Source organism: Nesoenas mayeri (assembly GCF_963082525.1).
Source record: "Nesoenas mayeri genome assembly, chromosome: 1".
Classification (NCBI taxonomy): Eukaryota; Metazoa; Chordata; class Aves; order Columbiformes; family Columbidae; genus Nesoenas; species Nesoenas mayeri.
Window position 1 is genome coordinate 38,195,740 of NC_137541.1, and position 14,490 is coordinate 38,210,229.

Sequence of the window (14,490 nt, forward strand, 5' to 3'; positions counted from 1 at the left end):
ATCAGTGGAGCACCGGTAAACCATTACTGACTGTAGTGGTGACACACAGCTGAGGCACATGCTAAGGCACTTTCATTATATAAAAAAAAACTTTTAATTTTTTCTGTGACAGCAATTGGGACACGAGGCTCCTGCATTTAGAGCGCTTCAGGCATACAGTATGGCGCTTCATATTTAATTATTTTTTACTTCGCTCATAAGTAGGTCTAAATGCAGCATATACAATATGGTTAAGAATACAGGTAAATCCAGCAACCAGTGTACAGTGTAGAAAAGTAAAGACTATCTTTATATAACCATGGTCCCAATAGAAAGGCAGTGATAAGGACCTTTATTTTTTTCTTAATTACTTATTACGAGAGATACAAAGGCCTTACATATATCTGTGCAGATTAAAGGGTTTTTAATATACTCTTAGTCAATGGTGCACAATAACTAATCCCAACCCCCGGTTACAGGGCAGGTGCAAGAGGCTTGGACAAGTCCATAAAAGAGGGATCTCCCTCCCCTCATCCCTGCCCTCTGCCCACTACCCTGTTAAATTCCCCTAGATTCTGTCTATTACCATTAAATATATTTGGTCCCCCAGAGAATCTCAGACAAGCACAAGGACACTGTTCTGCCACCCTGGCCTGTCATTAACTACTGGTCCACACTACCTTAGATGAAACCGCTCAGAGGCAGACACACTAACAGGACATCATTGCACTTCAGAGATCTGTCCAGACAGTAAAAATGAAAGGAAAAAAGAAAAACAAAAAAGAAAAAAGACAACTTTGGCAAGTCCTCCAGGTAACTGGTCCCGAGAGGAGCTTCCCTCCTTACCCCTCCCTGGAAACATGTGAAAGAAGAAAGGGCAAATTGCCACGGCCAAAGCACACCGTTTTTCCTGAAACTGCTCCCAAACCATGTGGGTGGGCAGATTAAAAGAGGCAGAAGTCTGAGGTCACTGAACATGATTGCCGAAAGCAAACAAAGGGGGAGGGGAAAGAATACAGGAAGGAGCTTCCCTGCAGCTAGAATCTGAAGACAAAAGGAGATTTACAGCAAAAATAATCTTTCCCTAACCCCGCTCCCTCCAAACTGTGTAAGGATTCACCAGCAGACATGGCACGGACAGTTCTACAGGCCTTTGTAGTGGCCAAACTGCTGGTCAGATTTCAGAGCCCCGACTCTTTGGCATTAAATACAAAGAGGATTAGGAAACTGGAAAGAGGAGGAAATGAGGAACACAGATGCCCAACGGCTCCAGATACACAAAGCTGGGCTTGCTCTGCAGATCCCCAGCCAATTTGGGAGGAGAAGGTTTGCTGACAGTCCAATGGAAAAGGGGAGGGTGGATGGGTCACTCCATGTATAACCTGGGTCAAATGGGAGGACTTATTCAGTAGCTTTGGCATCACCAGCATCTGCCTTGCCGTCCACTTCCTCGTCGGAGCACTCTCCTGTGCCCTTCCTGACAATTCGACGTGTCACAACAAATGGCAGGTCCCCGCGCCTGGGGAAGGAGAGACTGGATGTCAGCGACACAAGGTTTCACTGAACTCACCAGCCGGGGCAGGCTCCAGAAAGAGGTAAAGAACCTGGCCCCGCTGTTTGCTGCAAGCAAGTAAAGCAAGACTCCGCTGGACCAGCTGCCAACATATTGCACCAAATGCTCCACCTTACCTGAGTTTGCTCTTCAGGGAGCTGACTTCTCTGTTCATGGCATCAGCTGTTTCAGTGGCATCCTCCAGCTCCCGCTGGAGCTTCCTACGGGATGCATTGGCTCGTTGGGCCTCTTCTTCTGCTTCCTCAAGCTGGCGTTTCAGCTGCTTCAAGCGCATGTTTGCCTTGTCCGCCTGGCATGTATATGGGGGGAAAAAAACAAACAAAACCAAGAGAGATAAATGTTTCCCTAGAGTTACAGCACAGTAGTTAGAGCAGCAAAAAGAAGTTTCCAAAGCTCCCTCTTCCTTTTCTGAAGGGAGCTGCCTAGGACTTGACAGCTCCAAGCTTTTCCTTAAAAGCATTACATTTTCATGAGTCACCTTGTCATTATCACAGTCAGAGGAAAGAAGAGAAATCCATAGGAAGGTTAATGCTAGAACCCTCTTTCATGCAGATAATGAAGGGAAGTCCTCCCACCAGAAGACTCACCAACGCTGCAAATACGCACCTGATCTTTGAATTGCTCAGCATTACGCCTCTCATCATCCACCTGCAGCAAGATATCCTTCAGCTTCTTCTCGGCACGGCGCACCTGCTTGCTGGCAGCCTGGCGCTCCCTAGACAGAAATAACGATAGACAAGAACTTATCTCCTGTTGCCTCCAACAAGATGACCTGACTTTTGCTATCTTCCTTGTTTCTAACTTGCCCAAGTCCTCCTAACTTAGAAAAGGAGGGGACAGTAAACAATTCTTCCCAGAAATTACCACAAGGCACCCATGTCACACAGATATGACCCTTCTTGAAGCTACAGAAGGGCAGCAAGTGTATCACAGCCAGAGTTTTAGGAGTGATTAAATCCAGAGGAAGCTAGGAATCTCTACAGTGAAAAACAAGATCTTGCCAAGATCTTACTTCCATCCTACCCAGCATACCTAGGAAGAAGCCCTCACTCAGACAAATCTGAATTTGTTCAAAAGAGCTTAAAATCCCAGAGTGAGCAGAGGCTTCTAAAACGGACAGAGTTTCTACTAGCACATACTTTGTCTCCATGTCCAGCTGCTCTTCTAGCTGGGCTATCTTCGCTTCCAAGGCCGTGATGGTAGCCTTGTATTTGGACTTCACTGCACTCTCCATCTCCTGCAGTTTAAGCTTAAGCTCCTTGTTTTGGCGCTCCATCTGCTGGCGAGCGTTCTCATTCTTCTGTGCATTGCTACGCTCAGCATTCAGGTCAGCATTCATCTGATCAATCTGCAGAGAGAAGAAGTACTCAGCATATCGAGCGCTCCCTCCTGAAAGGCTGATTTATTTCTCAGACACATGCTGACACGCAAAGAAAAAGGACCCTCGGGGTGAGCTGAATACCTGGAATAACTATGATGCTGTCTGTAGGCAGGGCACTTCTCAAAATATCTTAGTTTACCCAGATTTTTAAAGTAATTCCTTGAATAACCGGTTTATCAACCTCCGCTTAGGGCTAAATTTGCCAATCACGTACAATGCTCTCTGGAGTGAAGGCTGTGGTTTGGCACTTAACACAGTAATTATCAGTCTTAGTGAATTACAAAAATCCCAAGGCAAGTGGATCCAATACGTGTGCTTTAGTAATTTATAATTTATTTGCTGTCTGTCTACTTCCACTACAAAGAAGTAGCTTAAAAATACTGACTTTCAAAGATGAAAGGGCAAGAACTCAGTCCACTTTGCAGCCAGGGTTCTGGCTGACAGTCAACCGAGCAGAGAACTATGTTCTCATCCACCAGAGTGAACGAGCCATTTGGAAAACCATCAGCCTCGCTCCTTGGCTTTGGAGTGCTAAGAAAACAAGGCGCTTGACTCTTGAAGTTGGGCAGATAAAACATATTGGAGAATAAGCAGATTAAGATCATGGTTTCTATAGCAGCCTAACAAATTCCATATGGTTAGCCCATTTGAAGAAGCACAGAACTGGCAGAAAAGTCATTTTCCAAACACTTTGTGGCACTGTTCAGCATGCCAAGTTGGAGCAGCACACTAGAGATCATCTTTTTCATAATCCCTTTAATACAGAAAAAAAAAAAAAGGGGCCTGGGAGGGGCTTCCGCTTTTGTTTTTGTTTTGGTTGTTTGGTTTTTTTTTTGTGGTTTTGGGGTTTTTGTTTATTTGTTTGTTTTAAATAAACTTGCGAGATTGTTCCAGCTACTCAATGACTTAAATGATCAAAACCAATGAGTTAACATCAGCTCTGACTGCCACTATTTTCTGTGCTGTGATATTCACGTGTTTCACCTTTTTCACACCTACAGATTTCTGTGGGCCTGTGCTGTACACAAAGCAGCAGCTGGCGCTACTCAGAGAGTGCAGTTTGACAGTTTACTTGGACTAGAGAACCCCTACTGGCACATGCAGCCTCAACAGGTACCTGAAGATTTGCCTTCTTGAGCCGGTCATTGATTATCTCTGTGTTGCCCTGTTCTTCTTCTAACTCCTCCTCCAGCTGAGCTATCCGGGCTTCCAGGCGCCTCTTTTCCTCCATGGCCAGTGCTCTATAGAACACAGAATCATTAAAGCAGCATTAGTGGCATTAGTGCCTTGAGGAAAATTCACCTCTTCCAATTTTACAAAATAAGTTCAGTCTTTCAAGAGCAGAGGGGATACAGTGCGTGCTGCAGTCTACATAAAAATAACAGCCTGCAAAGTATTTTCCTCAAACCAGCTCCTCCACCCTTAAACAGAGAACATTACTCACCCTTTACCACTGTTGTTGGCAATCTCATCAGCCAGCTCATCCCTTTCTTGCTGGGCCTGGCGCTTGGCACGCTCAGCAGCTGCAAGTTCCTGGAATGAAAACGAGACTGTCAGTGACCCAATGGGAAGCTACCAATTAATGCAGCATAGGAAAAAGTAGTTACTGGTAACAGGTGGTATGGTCTCCAGCTAGATCCAGACTTAATTATAAGACACAGTCTGTTCCCCATCCACCCTACAGCTTCCTTTGTTTTGCACAGTCCTATCACAGCTGTCAAGGAAGGGCTAAATTCTGCATTTTGAAGTGGACTTCATATTTGAGCAGAGCAAAAAGTACAAAAGAAAGGAAATAGTCACTCAAGCTTAGGCGCCACATTTAGTTCTTGGCCCAAGAAAATGAACAAAGCCTTGACTTGCACGCATATTCCATTACCTCCTGCAACTGGATCATCTCTGCCTCCATGCTCTTCAACTTCTTCTCGTTTTCTTTGGCCTGTGCCAAGATTTCTTCTCTGGAAGTACGTGTGTCCTCCAGTTCCCGCATGTAATCCTTCATTTGTGCCTGAAAAAGGAGAACAAAAAAGGATGAATTTCAGAACATTCACATTAACAAATCGGATTTGTTTGTCTTACAGGAAACATGGAAAGAAAACGGAAAGAGGGATTCATTAATCTTCAGTTACCAAAAAGGTTGCTGTAAAAACAAAAGGAACCATCCTTTTCCCATTTCACAGGTAAAGAGAAGTGGTAATGGAAGCAAACAGGACTGCTTCAATTGCAGGAAAAAAAATTGTCAGATACGGGGAGCTGGGAAGAAAGGGTATGAGAAGCTTTCTAGTAAAGGAATGGAATGGACAGTCTAGGGAGTATTTTGGAGTTTTTCCTAAGAACAGATCAGACAAATGACTGTCTTAGGGCAGAAGGAGGCCTAAATTATATTTAAGTCCTTCTAGCTTTGCAGTTCCATAATCCTTTCCAAAAACACTGACATGAGGCAAGTGCTACGGTAGACATTTCCTACAGCTTGTCTCCCAGGGAATTAAACAGGCAGATCAGGGTTAGAAGAATATTTGCGATGACAATAAATCTTTCACGGTAAATTACTACAAGGTTCTGCTGCTCCTGTGACACTGATGCATAGTTCTCATAAGGCGAAATCTTGTATCCTATTTCCCTGGGTAAATGCTCTACACTGACAGCTAAAACAGCTGAAGCTTCTCACCTGCAGTTTGCGGAGCTGCTTGATGGCTTCTTCACGACCCTTGTTAGCACTGTCTATATGGCTTTCCAAATCCTTCAGGTCCATCTCTAGCTTCTTCCTGGCAGCCACAGCAATGGAGCGCTGTTTTCGTTCGTCTTCCAATTCCACCTCCATCTCCCGTACCTGTATGGAGAAATACCAGCATCAGCGCTTCAGCTCCTTGACTACCCAACAGCTGCTTTTCGCATCCCTGTTTCAAACAGTACATAAGTGCAAGCATGTGACTTGTTTTCATGCTTTCTGGCAGGGAGATGAGGCTGACATTCCTCAGTAATAAAGCCACACGGGTTCCTTCATTAGACAAAGGCTGTTTGAACAATCACGCACACAAGGGCGAAAGTCTCTTACAGCTTTGCAGCACGGTCTGGAGAGTTACCATTAACAAGAATCTGCATTGGCAGTGTCTGTCTAACCATCTTTGGACATAAGTGCCTTTGTGTACAGGTACAGAATACTTTCAGGATTTACAGAGCAATTCTTACTTGTCTAATCAGCTGTTTCTTCTTCTCTTCATTCTGTTCATCGCGTCCCTGGAGGTCCCGGTCAAACTGTGCCTTCATGGCCTGTTGGTTCACTTCTAGCCGCAGTTTGGCATCCTCTGTGGCCTGCAGTTCATCCTCCAGCTCTTCCAGCTGTGTCTTCATCTCTTCCACCTGCTGCTCCAGGGCTCGCTTAGCCTTCTCCAGCTCATGGACCTACAGCACAGTACCCACATGTGAGGTTTCCTCAAAGAGTACAGACAATTTCACTTATGTGAGTGGCTTGTTCTTAGACTTTTTTTCTCTTAGGATGAGATACAAGAACACTGCATCTGTCCTTTGTATTAGGGCAGAGATACCTCTCAAAGCCAGCTACTCGCATACCTGCAAGCTGCCAGCATGTATCATGATTACTGACTATTTCTGATCATGTATGTGTGGTGGTGGGGAGAAAGAGAAAAGCATCGTTAGCCCAGTCCTGACCTACTGCAGTCTTAAAAGAGCTGCACATCTCTGGTTCTGACAGAATTCAAGAAAATACTATTTAGCCTCTGAATTTTTAATTTTGTTTCCTGATTATCATAACATTTTTTTTTTGTCTTTAAATATTAGGGTTACTGTCTTCTGTTTCCTGACTAATCCCTGTATTTTACATACCAGGCTCACATCATATGTTCATCTCTGCCACAACGATACCATTTAATTTTCTGTTTTCTATTACCTCATTTGGGTTATTTCCAGGCTCTTCCAACCCATCTTTCCCACTTACTAATTTAATACAAACATAAAATTCACAAACTCACAATGTGTCCTGTATTCTCTGCTACATTCCTCTGTGTTAACAATAGCATAAGCTTTTTTGCATTATTAAACAGACAGTATCACCTGTGTGACATTTCCTGCCCAAATATTTTAACTTCATACTTACGCTTTTCCCAACATCATCCTTTGAACTCATCAGGTCTTCCATTTCTGCACGGAACTGCTTATTGATTCGTTCCAGCTCAGCTTTCTGCTCTATGGCTTCTTCCAGGGCTCTGGCCAGGGAGAGGGCCTTAGTCTCCTTCTCACGGGCTTCTGCCTCAGCACGGTCCCTTTCTTCTGCATACTTGGCAGAGATGTTCTTCTCCTCTGCCAATAGCTGCAAGAGCACAGCATCAGTACTCTGAGAAATTCCTGTCCATTTTCTTACAAGGTAAACATGCATCTTTTCATTAGTGCCTTCTCAGTAGTGTTCTGCCATGGATAGAAGGAACCAAGAAAACGCAGCTTCAAAGAATGAAGCATGCCATCCCACTTTTAATAACTGGGCTGATCTCAACTGATTCCCTAGGTCTCCAACCTTCTCTCAAAGACGACCTGCAAAAAATGCTTTGAATTTGATCTTGATATAAAAGTTATCCTTTGAGAGAAGAGGCATCACTAAACTTCCTATGCACGGAACAGAATTAATTTACTTCTATGAAAACTTATTTCTCCACTCTATATGCTATGCCTTAGGTCAGAAATAAATATGCATTCTCCAAGTAGCATTGCCTAGGCATTCTTAAAGCAGACCTGTCAATAAGATGCACCTACTGAATGCCCAATGATTGAAGTCCTACCTGATCAAACTTCTTCTGCTTCTTCTCCAGGTTGGAAACGATCTGCCGCTGATGATCCAGATCCACAGCGAGGTCATCCAGCTCTTGCTGCAGGCGGGTCTTTGTTTTTTCCAGCTTGTCATATGCACCTGTTTTCTCTTCATAACGTTGGCTCAGGACCTCCAAGTCCTTCTGCAGCTTCTTCCTGGCTTCCTCTGCTACCTCAAGGCAGCCCAGACCATCATCCATTTTCTTCTTTGCATCTAATGCCTGAAGAACACAAAAGATCACACATGAAGCCACGCCACAGATAATGTCATGTGTAGTTTACTGGCACCAGAAGTTGAGAAAGTAAGTCTGCTCAGTTCTGAAGGCACTACTGCCCCCTCAAATGAAACTATATGACAGAATTCCCAAAGGAATTCGTGGACAGAAGTCTACAAGCAATCTGTATGATTATCTGAGACCTCTTATTTTCCTCTCTCACCTGAATCAGCAGGACCACCCTCTCCCAGAAAAGGTTCTGTTACTAGAAGTCAATTTTGCATTTAGATTTTACTTCCTTCAAGACAGACCTGCACTTAGGCTTCCTCTCAAAAGAATCACACAGAATCACAGAATGTTAGGGACCGAAGGGACCTCGAAAGATCATCCAGACCAGTCCCCAAAAGGCACTGGTTTACACGATGCAGACTCTGTACCTGTTGCTGAAGAACAGAGATCTGTTTCTCCAGGTTTCTCTTTGCCTCCTCCTCTTCTTCCAGTTGCTCTTTGAAACTGTTCTTCTCATCCTCCATTTGCTTCAGCTTAGTGCTGAGGCTCAGTTTTAGGCGAGTCTCCTCCTGCAGCAGCTCCTAAAAAGCAAACACCCCAGTGGAATTCAGCACTGCTCCTTGGCTTTAAAGGCTCACAAATCCTCACCCGCTCTCTCCAGAATGAGTACTTTTGAAGTTCAGTTGAAGTATGCAAATTATTTCACAGATAAGACAACCTAAGACAGAATTTAAATAATTGTCTACCAGCATGTCAGTATAGAAACAAAATATTCAGAAGGGTCCTATTCTTTCATATGCTCTAATGATTAAAGTATCCTACTTCACCACAGAGGCCATCCCCAGACTTTTCTGGAGTCCTCCAAGTAGCACACAAAGCATTAAAACCTTTCACAATAATAATATGCCTATACTCTGCTACATGACTTTCTCATATTCAAGTATCAAAGCAGCAGACAACAGGCTACAGTGATCCAGCATGGTTAAAACCAACACTGGTCTTGGCAGAATTTTAAGACACTGTCATTTACCAACTTAGGGCACCAACAGCATTTATTGACATGCTGCCAGTGCTTGAGCGGAAGTATCTGTAGAGACTAATAGAACCAGTCTTCAAACTAGTGCATCATTTTTTGTTTTGTGCACTATCTTTGAGTCTGTTTTTTAAAAAGTGTAATAAGTAGACAGAACATCAATGACTGTTCAAGGTTACTTAGTCTAAAAGGTTTGGTGCGCCATTCCTTTCCATTCCAACCTTCTGCTTGGTACTGCATGCTTTACAAAGACTGTCATATTCTATTAACTGTAAATGGTTGTTTCATCCCAAAGTATAAGACTAACCACGACTTTTTCCTGAAAAAATGACAGATTTTTTGAATCTATCACTTCCAGCATCTACTGGGAAATATAATTTTCTGTTTAACTTTACAAATTTACTGGAAATCACATACACACAGACAAACCCCTGCCAAACCCTGACTATGAAGATCTCAAACAAGAACGTAGCATTCCAGTGCAGTTCTAGCCTTAAAGATCTCTCAAGCAGAAAGATGATAGAGGACTTCTAAATCTAAGACAGGGAAAGTTATATATGTTCCACATATGGATAAGTGGAAGGAAGATGAACAGTTTGCTTCTGTAGAAATGCTCTCCATACCATGCAATATAGCCCCTTAGCAAAAAAAGCCAGGCTAAATCCTTTGAAGTGTTGTATATCCAGTATTTAATGGTGTCTGGAGGGATTTCTGACTTCAAGAATTTGTAACGGACACTGGCTGCACCAAACACAGATGCCTTGGCTTCCAAAGCTCTCACCTGTGTATCCTGAAGCTGTGATTCCAGAGCAGAGAAGTCCTTTGCCAATTTGATTGATTTGCTGTCAGACTGGTTCAAAAGACTTGTGACATTGTCCAACTCAACCTGAAAGAGAGACCAGAGTATCGGTTATTAAATGCATCAGTAAAAACAAAGCCAGGAACAGGTGAGCACCTATGAGACCCAAAAATGAAAACTGAGGCACCTCTCAACAGTAAGGCATGTGTGTTCTCAGAGGAATTAATGCATCATTTTCAAAGTTCCAGGGATGACATGTGAGAAGGTGAAAACAGATTTTTACTTGGGATCACCCCTGTTGCAATAGCCTTCTGGTTTTGGTTGCTCTTGTTTTTTTTTTAAGGCCTATATGAGATTTTGGACAATGTAGCAAGAGTTTTAAAAGCTTCTATTAAACTAACTCTCTTCTATTTTATACCATTTGTTTCAGGGCTGTAACTAGTCTCAGAATTAGATTTTCACAGCCCCAAAGAGAGTGCACGCACTGGCAATGCTCAAGTTTTAATGACAATCCTCCATAAAGAAGGCAGAAGACAATGCTTGGTGTGAATCAAAGGGATTTGTTGTTCCCTTGAAGAAAGGAGAAGGAAACCCTAAATTTCAAAATCGCTCTTGAGCCACCCCCTCATCACCATCAACCACATTAAAAGCTTCAAGAGGCTGTCTTCCAAATTAGTTACACAATCGTAAGTGTTCATGCCACTCTAGGTTCACAGGCAGTTCAACATTTACAGAACTGTACTGTACAAACAGCTACATGCTGAAGGGAAGCGAGTGGACATGCTGATATTTTAAGGCCTGCAACACTCAAAAGGCAACGGGTGACTTCACCTTCTCAGGTCTGCTGCTCATGATGAGGAACTTCAACCCAAATGTCCTGTCCTAGCAATGAGTTGAGGAGTTTGCACAGTCCTTGGGAAGTAATAGATGGATTTGCTTTTTGTAGGAACTTTATCCTCTGGAGGAACAAGAATTTTGAACTAGCTATGTGGGGAGGTACCACCCTACAACCTTTTCTTTCTATCCCTGGGCTGAATTAGAAGCTATAGGAAAACCGTGCCACTCACCTGCAATTTGTTAACCCTCTCAGCCAGTTCAGTCTTGACTCTTTCTCCTTCTGTAAATTTCACCTGCAATTCTTGGAGCTGAGCATCTACTTTTTTCCGCTTGTGCTCAGCATCGCCTTTGCCCTGCAGAAGAACCTTCACCTCATTGGACAGTTCAGCCCTCTCACTTTCCAGAGCTTGTTTTGCCTTTTCAAGATTTGCTTTCACCTAAAGAGGAGAGAGAAAAATAAAAAAGCAAAACCCTTTTAGATATGGCAGGATCCTTCCACTGAGTACATCTTCTTTATCTAACAAGCAAGCTAATGTTGCATGTTTAGCAGCTAAGTTGTAGATGGCTTACTCAGGAAAAAAAAAATCGAACAGCCTGTCACTGATAAGCAGGAGACAAATAATAAGAGAAGATAACAATATAGCAGATAGTCTTCCACCATCAGATTTCCAAATTAAACGTTGTACAAGTCAACAAGTGCTAGCAGTGAAAAGAATGTCTTGGCTATGCAGTATAACATGCCCGATGAGATTAAAAAAAGAATGAATGAAAATATGTAAAACAACTTCATTTATGTAGTGAAAAATTATCATAGAATCATAGAGCTATCAAGAGAAGAAGAGCACATGTACTGGAAGCCTACTATCATGAACACTTCATGTTCTTCTGCAGCTTTAAGACATGGTCACAGAGCAGCTATCATTTCAGGGAGGCTGACTGCTTTGACCCTGTGTTTGCTGTTCCACATACCCGTTTGGTTTGTTCTAACTGCTCTGCCAGTTCTTCAATAGCTTGTGAATGTTTCTGCCTCATCTCTTGGATTTGAGCCTCATGAGTCTTTGCCTCATCTTCAAGCGCCTTCTTCAAAACAGTTACTTCTTGTTCTCTCTTTGACCTGCAAAAATCAGAAATTCCATTTAGATGCCAGAGAGAGAATTAAACAGACATGTATATCCACCAGTAGCATCTCTAATGCAGAAAAATGCCAAGGTCTGTTTAGCCCTACAAGCTATAAAGATACATTTCAAAGTTAGAACTTAGCATTGCATCCTTCTTAAGTTCAAGCTTGGCAGCATTACTTTCAGCTTAGGTAGTGATAGCCTGGAAGTATGAATGTTCCAGGGGTCTCACTAACACTAACCAGCCTACCCTGATAAAAGCGAAGACTTGCTTTGGCAAGAAACTAGATGCAGTAGCATTTATTTTAAAAGTCAAAAGCAACACCAAATAAGACAACACAGCTACATGTTGAAGTTACCTGAGCTCTTGCTGAGCAGCTGTAGAATCTAGCGTGTCTTCTAGCTCTGTTTTCAACGCTTCCAGCTCTTCTCCCAGGTCCCGCTTCTGTTTTTCGGCTTTATTCCTGAATGCTCTCTCTGACTCCAGGTCTTCCTGCAGCTCAGTGATCTGGGATTCAAGTTCTCTGATCTTTTTCAGGGCCATGTTCTTTTGAGCTGCCTCTTCTTCCACCCTGTGTTCAACATAAGGTTCTGGTCAGAGCCAGATTTGAACCAGATGTAAATGAAAACCACCTGTCCTACCAAGAATAATCAAGAAAAAAGCTGGTATTGGTCAGCTCTACAATATTACATTCAAACTTTGAACCATGTATCCTACAAACTCTAAGTTCTATCTCCCAATATTGAGAGAGCACGATTACTTACCTTAAAGAAGGGGACAGAAAGAGACTGACAACAGAAGAAAGCAGAAGAGAAAGCACCATTTTACACTGGAAATCAGACACTTTACTGAGTAGAGGAATATAGCAAGTACCAAAGAGACAGTGTGTTGCCACTATTTTTTAACCTGCTCTGAAATCTTACTGCTCCAGTGACACATGTGCAGTGCACATCACATTCATAGTCCAGCTCTGTACAGAGAACGTGGCAGTGAGCAGCACCCAAAGAACTCTGATGCTGAGGATGTGGATCTTAACAGTTCACATACACAGAAACACAACAGCCACAGATGCTGTTTAGTCCCTGTTCCAAAGTGACACAAGACAAGAAATACTTCCCAGACGGGCAGTCCCTGAACCCACAGGTCAGGTTCTCACCTAGCTAAGGCTGCCTGCAGCTCCTCTTCCTTCTTGGCCAGCTGCATTTTGAGTTCTGCAATTTGAGCCTGCAGCTCAGCAATCTGGTCATGCAGATCACTGGAGTCTCCTTCAAGCTTTCGACGAGTCTTTTCCAATTCTTGCCTCTGTTTTTCTTCACGTCGGAGACGCTCTGATGGAGATGGGGACACGTTAAGTTATACAGACGACATGTACTCAAAGAACATTGTACGAGCAGAAAAAATAAAGCTATTTCAGCAATAGCTTCTTTCCTAATAATACAGTTGTCCAAACTATAGCTGGAATACATTATTCTGTCAGGACCTATTCATGCAGCTACCCCCATAGTTTACACTCAAAGCATATCTGGGCAATTTCCCTTTCCCTCATCTTAGAGCCAAACCTCCTTCCACCCTTTCACTGTAATAAACAATGCAAGTCTCCTCCAACACCCCCACCACCCAAGCATAAGCACCCATTACGTGACACTGAACACAAGGTCTGCTCTCCCTTTACTGAAACTAAACAGGCTCACTCCTGCCATGTCAGCCTGGGCAGTCTCCAGATGAAGTGCCTTGAACTCTGAAGAACTTGTGCAAACAGTATATCAGAAACCACACTAACCCTGACAGAGTGATGCTGCTGGAAGTAGAAAAGTGGAGACACTTCCACAGCTGGAGAAGAAAGAGAACCAGCCTCTCTTCTCCATTGGTCTGCTGCTGTGGAGAGGATTTTTATTTAGATCAAGGGCTCAGCTGATGAGGCACATAACCTTCAGCCAGCCACTGAACAGCTCTAGCAAACCGATCAATAGCATACACACTATAGACTAATTTTTAACCCCTCAGAAACTGGAGAGGACTACAGCTCTAGAAATGAAACTGAAGTTCAACACATTTTAACAAGAAACCACCTAAACAGGCAAGTCCTTTGCAGGATCTGTCTTTAAAAACAAACACAAACCAAACAAAAAAATCAAAGAACAAAACCCAAAACTACCTTCAAGGTCTGTGATCATGGCCTCATGCTTATTCTTGAGTTTGGCTAAACTCTTAGATTTCTCTTCTTCCTCTGTCAGGTTTGTTGTAAATTCAGACATTCTGTCTTCCAACAGTTTTTTTTCCTGCAGAATTGAAAAGGCAGTGTCAAAGCAGCTGCTGGAATTACAGGAGATTTTTCCAGAGCTGACTGTGCTTAGAGATGTCAATATCACGAGTGCCTACTCCTGCTACAAGGAAACTTGGAACAAAAGGAATCCTTTCGGGACTACAGATAATATTCAAATAAATTATTATTTAAAGATCTGTATTTGATAGCCCTTTCAAAGCTGAAAGGGAAATCTTTTTATGAAATACCTTGATACCATTTGGCATAACAACGTATCGGAAAACACTTGCTCATAAATCATTATTTAGCCAAGGCTGTTTAAAAATCATACAATATTGATTGCAAAGAATACAGGCAGGCAGCTAATTTCAAAAATTCAGGTCAGAGTTGCCAAAGACAAGATGGAATTAATTCATAAGTTTTCTCGTAATATGGGAAAGGTCAGTGTTCAGTGGGTGGTTGCAGGA

The 14,490-nt window shown here is 42.9% G+C and overlaps 1 protein-coding gene across 2 annotated transcripts in view; it reads right to left on the reverse strand.

Annotated features, from left to right (window-relative positions):
- MYH9 (myosin heavy chain 9) overlaps positions 1-14,490 on the reverse strand; it is a 70,799-nt gene continuing 56,309 nt past the window's right edge. For both annotated transcript variants that reach the window (XM_080342953.1, XM_080342952.1), the window contains 18 exons: positions 13,916-14,039; positions 12,917-13,088; positions 12,119-12,331; positions 11,611-11,755; positions 10,872-11,078; positions 9,787-9,891; positions 8,401-8,553; positions 7,721-7,969; positions 7,045-7,257; positions 6,120-6,332; positions 5,599-5,760; positions 4,810-4,938; positions 4,378-4,466; positions 4,051-4,174; positions 2,692-2,900; positions 2,159-2,267; positions 1,669-1,841; positions 1-1,498 (listed from right to left, as the gene is read on the reverse strand). In XM_080342953.1, the coding sequence (XP_080199079.1) occupies positions 1,381-1,498; positions 1,669-1,841; positions 2,159-2,267; positions 2,692-2,900; positions 4,051-4,174; positions 4,378-4,466; positions 4,810-4,938; positions 5,599-5,760; positions 6,120-6,332; positions 7,045-7,257; positions 7,721-7,969; positions 8,401-8,553; positions 9,787-9,891; positions 10,872-11,078; positions 11,611-11,755; positions 12,119-12,331; positions 12,917-13,088; positions 13,916-14,039 (2,907 nt within the window). In that variant the 3' untranslated portion in view covers positions 1-1,380. The remainder of the gene's footprint in view (positions 1,499-1,668; positions 1,842-2,158; positions 2,268-2,691; positions 2,901-4,050; positions 4,175-4,377; positions 4,467-4,809; positions 4,939-5,598; positions 5,761-6,119; positions 6,333-7,044; positions 7,258-7,720; positions 7,970-8,400; positions 8,554-9,786; positions 9,892-10,871; positions 11,079-11,610; positions 11,756-12,118; positions 12,332-12,916; positions 13,089-13,915; positions 14,040-14,490) is intronic.